The 7,849-nt window shown below is 42.8% G+C and overlaps 1 protein-coding gene across 1 annotated transcript; it reads left to right on the forward strand.

The window, feature by feature from the left end:
* The first annotated feature begins 264 nt into the window (after positions 1–264).
* Positions 265–3,983, forward strand: LOC147453877 (putative glycosyltransferase At5g03795). Its single transcript, XM_086515944.1, has 4 exons — positions 265–984; positions 1,370–1,539; positions 1,649–1,997; positions 2,752–3,983. The coding sequence occupies exons 1-4, from the start codon at positions 592–594 to the stop codon at positions 3,424–3,426; spliced, it is 1,587 nt and encodes a 528-aa protein (XP_086372070.1). The 5' UTR covers positions 265–591; the 3' UTR covers positions 3,427–3,983.
* The last annotated feature ends 3,866 nt before the right edge of the window (positions 3,984–7,849 follow it).

Below are 7,849 nucleotides of genomic sequence, written 5' to 3' on the forward strand. Positions count from 1 at the left end.
CCCTTAGGCCAATTTTTATGCATTGAGGTGTGCATGCTATTTTGTTTTTTATTTTTGCTTTGGACACAACCAATGGACCTTATTAAGATTGCTTGTTAATCAATTTCAACTTTACCACAAACCTTCCAAAATTCTCCATGTTGTTGTTGTGAGTATACTCAATGCCTTTCTTGAGCTCTTTGTCAAAGTGCCTCTTAGGCTTCCCATTACCGCCTTCTCTCATTGTCTTCAAAATACTATCAGCCTCAGTCCCCCACCTTAAAACTAGTATAACTGCCCTCGCTTTCTTTCAAAGTCGAAAGCCGCTTGCTTCCGCCAGCTCTCTAATGGCTAGGCTCCTTCCTTAACACTCTCTCTCTCTCTCTCTCTCACACACACACACACACACACACACACACACACACACACACACACACACAATCACTCAAAACACAACTCATTTGGTTAATCGATTAGCACTTCATTTGGGTTCGTTCCTCTTTAGATAGACACTTCGCTTTGCCACTATAATTTCTGGGTTTTCCTGTCCTTTGAAAGATTACTCAAAACATGTAGCTCTGCAATAGGAAAGCTCACTCACTTCATGTAAATATGGTGCTTGCAAGGCTGAAAGCTGGGGGTGCATACACAGCACCGGCAACTACAGCTCTCCCAGTTGCTCTCATCCTCCTCTCTGCCTTTCTCTTCCTTGATTCTACTGTATGGCATATCCTACCCTTGCCTTGGCATAAAGACTATGCACATCTTCTTTATGATAACGAGAGTACTTTACATGCAAGCCTTAACCCAGCTTCACATTTGGACCTTAATTCATCAAGCTTCAACTATACAGTGAATGGTGCTAATCATCCTATTGCAACCCCCAATGTTACTGGCTCACCCTTCGGCAATGAAACTAATTCTCATGAGTTTGCGGCGACAAGCTTGAATACGACGGAAGAAGAATCCAACTCCTCTTCACCAATAATCCCTCTGCCACCAGAGGTATATATGGCCATCCAATTGTAGCTATGAGCTTTGAAATTATATAAACATTTTTGTGCTTGTACAGCTTGTATACTTCTGTGTATACATTAGAGGGGGTGGGGGTTTTTTAAATAGGCCCACAGTGTAAATGTAACATGCATATCGGGGTACTATTAGTAATCTCTTGAATGCACGCGATATAGGGAGCTATTGATGAGTGACTGGCCCGGGCAATCTGTGCACAATTGCAATCATATTTTTTACAAGCAATTGTATTCAACTTGTCATGTACATCATGCATGGGTTCAAGGTAGCTACAATTGTTCCTCCATCATGAATTCTTGTCTTGGATTCTTGGAAGTTAATTCAGCTAATGCTTAAAACATAATTATGAAATGGGTAGATATTAAGCTTGAGGAGGCTGGAAGCGGGGCTGAGTTTTGTGCGGTCTTCCATGCGCAAGGCAGTATTGGTGGAGAAGAATGGCACGAGGGTACTTCGAGATCATCCCGACCAATCACAAGAGTACATTCCATGGGGTCCCATCTATAGGGACCCCTCCATATTTCACCAGTATGTTCTTGCCTACATGTATTATAATCATGAATGTAAAATGTAAAATTAGAAGGCATTTTGTAAACTTAATCGAGACACTGTATTAACATATGTTTTGTATTCTCAGAAGCTATGTTGAGATGGAGCGGAGATTCAAAGTGTTCATTTATCCGGAAGGAGAGCAACCTTTGGTGCACAATGGGCCATGCAAGGAGATCTACTCGACTGAGGGTCGCTTTATTCAAGAGCTTCAGCACAAGAACCCTTTTGTCACCAGAGACCCCTACAAAGCTCATGTATTTTTTCTTCCTTTCAGTGTCTCCATGATGGTCTCATACCTTTACCAACCCAATTCAAGAGACATGAGCCCACTGTTGCATTTTGTGAAAGACTATGTAGAGGTCGTTGGTGCCAAGTATCCCTTCTGGAACAGGAGTAATGGTGCTGATCACTTCATGCTCTCATGCCATGATTGGGTAAGTGTTGTACTCTCGCCGTCACAAGAAGAGTTAGAAATATTCTCATGTAGGAAAATGGAGTCTTTTTCAATGTTTTTCATACAATGCATAACATCATGAGATTCTGCTCGAGAGGCACCACATACCTAGCTAGGTATGCGGTGCCTCTCTCACAGAAACTCATGATGTTGAGGTAAGTCACAATGTAGGAATTATTGTGAGAATTTGTCGAAAACTTCTTGTGCGTGAGTAGAGTGTCATATGCATGCATGTGTATGCTTCTATGTGTGTGCTGTAGTGTCTACATGCTTTATCTTTCAACGAAAATGGTGGGATAACCATGAGGCAGCACACAAAAGCAAATGCATCAAATCTTTTCCTAAGTCAATGTTCAGGAGAAAGTGTGTCTCAGCTTACAATTGTGCCACTTGAAAATTCAATAATGCCAATCAAGAGAGAGAGGAGTAAATCTACCTATAATTTAAGCATAATCAAGTAAAAATGTGAGGAAAATAGGTTGAATTTCTAAAATTTCCTGGGTGAAAAAGCCTAGAGAGGTATCGTGTGTGGTAAGGAAAACGATTTTTCCCAAACATCGGCTTGCTTTGCGTCAATAAATGTGAAAAAGTCTAGAGATGTATTGTGTATGGTAAGGAAAATGATTTTTCCCAAACATAAGCTTGCTTTCCAAAAAATGTGAATGAATTAACCTTTGCTTTCTCGAGTCCGACCGCAAATCAACTGACATATGCCAAATTTGATTGCTTTGCAGGGTCCTTATGTCTCAAAAGCTAACCCACATCTGGAAAAACGGGCAATTCGAGTTTTATGCAATGCCAATAGCTCAGAGGGCTTTGTGCCACATAGAGATGCCAGCTTACCAGAGATAAACCTGGTGGGGGGCCACATACCAGCTGTGTTAGGAGGCCCCCCCATGAAAGAGAGGCAATTCCTAGCCTTCTTCGCAGGCCGAGACCACGGACCCGTGCGACCGGTCCTTTACAAGTATTGGGAAGGGAAAGATGATGACATCAAGGTGTTTCACAACCTTCCTCCCCATTCAAAGTACACATACCAAGACTACATGAAGAGAAGCAAGTTCTGCCTTTGCCCTGGTGGCTATGAGGTAAACAGCCCCCGAATAGTGGAAGCTATATACAACGATTGCATCCCGGTCATCATTGCAGACGGTTTTGTGTTGCCCTTTAGTGATGTGTTGAACTGGGATGCCTTCTCTATTAGAGTTGTGGAGAAAGACATCCCAAATCTCCAAAGCATTCTTCAAGCTGTCTCTGAGTCCAAGCGTGAGGAAATGCAGGAGAGAGTAAGGCAAGTGAAGAGGCACTTCCTTCTCAACCAGCCCCCGCAGTCGTATGACCTTTTCCACATGATTCTGCACACTGTCTGGCTACGAAGGCTGAATTTTCACCTTGACTACCACAATTAGGTCCTGAAGCTTTGTTCCTTGGTTGCTTCAAGAATGCCTATGCGCGTTGTCATCATCCTCCTCATCTGCTTCTTCCAGCTAAAACCTTGCAAATCATAATGAACGCCTATGGCGTCGTCATCATCATTGTTGTCCGTACCTAATGCCTATGGCCGTCATCATCACCATGACCATCATCATCGTCCGTCAGAATGCCTATGGGTGTCGTTGTCATCGTCATCATCATCAACATCATCTTCCGGCTAAAACCTTGCAAAACATGATGGAAAATCATCTTCCACCCAAAACCTTGCAAACCTAATGATGTTGTCTGTCATGAAAGATGGCAAATGGCATCGAATGAATGCGACATGCGTCTGAATGTTAGATACTGTGGCATATTCAACCACATTTTCCTTTTCTGTATTTACCAGCACAATCCCTGTTCATCGACATGAATGCATGTCGAAGCTTACATAACAAAGCCCCCAATTTTGTAAGTACCTATTAGTGAGCTTTGCTGCTAGCTCAAGTATTATTGAATACCACCTTCAACGCATGAGGGTTCTTGCAATGAACTTAGATTGTACCTATAGGTTTGATCTTGGCAGATGTGGTGACATTTGGTTTGATCTTAGGGAGTTTGCCTGAGTAGCTAGGTCCTCTTGGGCCTTGACATCTTCTTGGACAAACATGATCCTCAAGTGACGACCTTTCAGGTTTTCCTATTCTTAGCAGTCCGAGTTTACCGATGGTGTGATTCTCTTGGAGTCTCAAGTTCTTTGAAATTTACGTTTTGCTATTCAGTTACAGAGGAAGCAGTTTTACTCCAATTTGTCTCATATTTCGTTTTGGTGATAATTATATTCTTTTCTCAGGATTGAGCAAGAAGGGGGCTTCATATCCTAAGGGGAGCTCTTAGCTTTAGCTCTTGAGCTTTTAGTGATAGTGTCTATTCCGATGTCGGGTTGAGGGAGCTTCATATAGGTGGATACTGGTCCTTCTTGGAGTAGGAACTAGTTAGAGTCAGCCAACACTCTTCAAAGTGGGAATACGGTCTTCTTGGTTCTCCTAGATCTGGTTCCATGTTCCACAGGTATATTCCCTTTCAAATTCACCGACCTTGGGTAATCGAGTTGCATAGGTAGGACTATTGGAGAGTTATGACAATTCTCCATGGTTCGAGTGCTCTCTCTTTAGAGGGAAATGTGAAGCTAGCTTGGGAGTTAGTTTTCACGGACTACTTCCCCTCAGTTCTAGTGGTTTCATCAGTAGCGGGTAGGATTGACAATCTATTTGTTGGCTTTCTATAGCATCTTGTTATTCTCTTGCAAAGCTTGGATGCAAGGTCTCTTGATCTTGCAGTATTAGCTTTAGTCTCAATATTGATGTGTGTTCCTTTTTTGTCGGATATTTGTTCTCGATTCACTCAGAGTGGGGTGATGTTCTCTCGGGATATGTTCCAGATAAATGAAGATCAATAGCAGTTTTGACTCTCAGTTTTGATGAAGTTCCTTGAGATACAACTTGCAATTCATCATTCTATATGGTGGTTGGTGTAGTTTTTAAGTTCTTCGTCATCGTACAATTGATTTCTCAGCAGCCTTGATTGTCCCATTCTTTGGACCTCCCGTAGCAGCTTGGAGATTTTGGCATGTGGTATATGATTATAGGTGCATGTTTCCAACCCTTTTCTTGAGAGTGGAGCACTTTAGAATTGGAAATTGATTTGGATACCAATAGTTTATGAATTTACCCTCAGTTTTGATGCATTCTCTTGGAGCAATCAACATCAGTATCTTCTGCAGATGCTGGTTGTGTGACTTGTGAGTTAGTTGAGTTGAGAAGATTCTTGATAGAGTTGGATTTATTTTCAATAAATAGCATGTTACTTCCCAGATGTCTTTTGAGGGTACTGGTTGGATGGTATACGGGCCAAGTACTATTTGACCTTCAATTCCTATAGAAAATATAATCATCCATGCAACCCTCTCTTTACAGTTGTAGATTGCTCATTCTACCTTCTTGGTCTGTCTTCCTTTCAAGGAGATGAGAGGGGGTGTTACAGTTCAGGCATCTCTCTAGATTTGTCGAGTGGGTCATCCTAGTTTCTCCCGAGGATAGGTGTCGGGAAGTGGGGGCTATTTTGTGGTTTGTGCCCAGCTAATGTGAGGTTGTTTTCTCATGCCGAGATGTGTTTAGCCATGTTTAGCTTTTTTCCATGGCCAATATATAAGCTCCTCTTTCCGTGGGTATTTTTTTTCCTTCTTGTCCTATGGCCCTTTGGGCTAGTAGCTTCCACTTACGAGTGTCCTCCCTATTATTTTCTTGGTCGTGGAGCTCAAAGGTGGGGTCAGGCAGCTTATAGATGGTCCTGTATAGGGGCCCAAGTGGATCCCTCTAGAGCATTGCAATTCAGCTCTTATGAGTAGCCCTTTGCCCAGAATGCTTGGCATTTTTCCCTGCTGGTCCCCTAGCATTTTTGGTGGGATGCAGGCTGGGGTTTTTGGCATGAGCAATGGGCAGCTTGCGGGTAAGGGCAACAAATCCAGACTTGCACATCTCTTGAGGAAAACCCTTGCCTATGCGATGGTCCAAGCCTAGGAGAGGAGAGGCAAAGCACCCCTAGGAGAGAAGAGTTGTACCATCCTCTAGTGGGCTAGCCTTGAGGGATGGAGATGTCTCTCCCCAGATCTGAGTCGTTGTCATGAGGAGGAGCATCTTTGGGTTGGATGCCCATCTTGAGACCATGTCAGTCTGGTGTGCAACGGACAACTTCTAAGGAGCTATGCACAACACTTACCAAAATGGTTTGACCCGGAGTACTATGGGCTTAGAGAACACTCTTTAGAACCTCAATTGGCAACACACCATTTCAACTTGTCTATGGACTAATGTGGCTCTTACAATCAAATTTTTGCTTCTTGTCACCTTGAAAACAGCTGTTGCCTTGGAATGGATTGAATATATTCATCTTTTCAATGGAGAAAACCTCAAACTGGGGTTACTCCTCAAGAATGTGCACCTCAAACCCACTATAGCTCAATATCATTGGGTTCCCAGACCAACAATGCTACCACAAAAACCCTTCTCAAGGATAAGTAAACACTATCTTAGAACTAAATTCTTTCAATAAAGATTTATCCCACTATCTTAGAACATGCTCAAGCCTTATAAACCATCATCTTTGACAAGCATGTCATAATACCACCAATCCAAGTCGCTTCCCTCAAATTGGGATAGCATAAGAGTCCCGACTTGAGTAACTTGTCCCAAAATAAGGGTAAGTCATAAATCCCACTTGTATATCTATAACTAATACTCTTCCTATGATGGACCTATGGATGATTGTGATTACTCCCTTAGTTCAAATATAGTCTCTCATGCAAGGTACATGAGCATAAGGAGCTAAAGTTTAGAAGCTAGCTGCTATGCTAGAACTCTCTCAATCAAAACTATAGAGATCTTCAAAGCCCTTCTTTTTGCATCATATTTGTCACACCATCACATATAGAGCCTTGAGGCACCTTTTGATCTTACTTCCCATGTAATGTACACCTAACGATAGTAAGGGGAAAAATGAGGTAAGCACGAATAGGGATGATTAAGGGCCATAAATAACACAATCAAAGAGGAGAACAAGAGGATTAGGAATGAAGCCAAAAATCCACAAAAGGGCATAAAAGTTTGCTACCACAAAGGAAATTTGCAACAATAAGACAAAGTGAAAAACAGGAGATAACTTGATCTAAAAGAGTGCAAATCATAATTCAAAAAGACCAATCGAAAACTCAAGGCCGACACTTTACTAAGAAAGGTTCAAAGCCAACAGCAAAGCAAATCTGCACAAAAAAATTTGAGGTTTGCTAGGGGCTTGGTCTACGGGCACTTGGTCGCATTGGAAATCGCGCCATATGGCAGTTTTTGTGGTTCATTCATTGAGTGAAGATAGCAAGAGTCGACGGCTCAAGAATCGAAGTCCAGACGGGGAAGATGGTGGGATTTGAGGAATCAGAAAGAGATGTGGCTTTGAGGGTTTGGAGTCGGGGATATGCATTCCCATTGGGGATTTACAAAAGAGTATTGGGCACCAAGTCAGGAAATAAAGTTGGTTTGAAGGAGGCAAGGAAAATGGCTTGTGTGTGAGGTTTCATGAGGTTAATTTTCCAAGCCACGAAGGGCGAGGGCTCCACGAGCTGCCACGTGGTGCACGAAGTGAACCCACATGCACTATAAGGGGCCGGCTTTGCATGGTATAAGGCCTGTGCCATGGCCCATTAGGAGATATTCAAGAGGGAGAGAGAGCTCTCTCCATGTGGCTATGGTGGATGCCGGGTGGGCACTGTACGCTACGCTGGTAGCATTGGTGGACGTAAACAGTGGTTTTGACCAGTAGGGGCATTCCAAAGGTGTCCGATGGTGATGGAAGTTAGATGTGCAACTT

This window comes from Adiantum capillus-veneris, chromosome 7, assembly GCF_014529385.1.
Source record: "Adiantum capillus-veneris isolate H3 chromosome 7, ASM1452938v2, whole genome shotgun sequence".
Taxonomy (NCBI): Eukaryota; Viridiplantae; Streptophyta; class Polypodiopsida; order Polypodiales; family Pteridaceae; genus Adiantum; species Adiantum capillus-veneris.

What these genes read in the sequence shown, in the direction of transcription:
- LOC147453877 (XM_086515944.1), top strand. Translation starts at nt 592, where the DNA reads ATGGTGCTTGCAAGGCTGAAAGCTGGGGGTGCATACACAGCACCGGCA. An exon ending in GACCCCTCCATATTTCACCA is followed by an intron (nt 1,540 to 1,648) that starts GTATGTTCTTGC and finishes TTGTATTCTCAG; the next exon opens with AAGCTATGTTGAGATGGAGC. An exon ending in TGCTCTCATGCCATGATTGG is followed by an intron (nt 1,998 to 2,751) that starts GTAAGTGTTGTA and finishes ATTGCTTTGCAG; the next exon opens with GGTCCTTATGTCTCAAAAGC.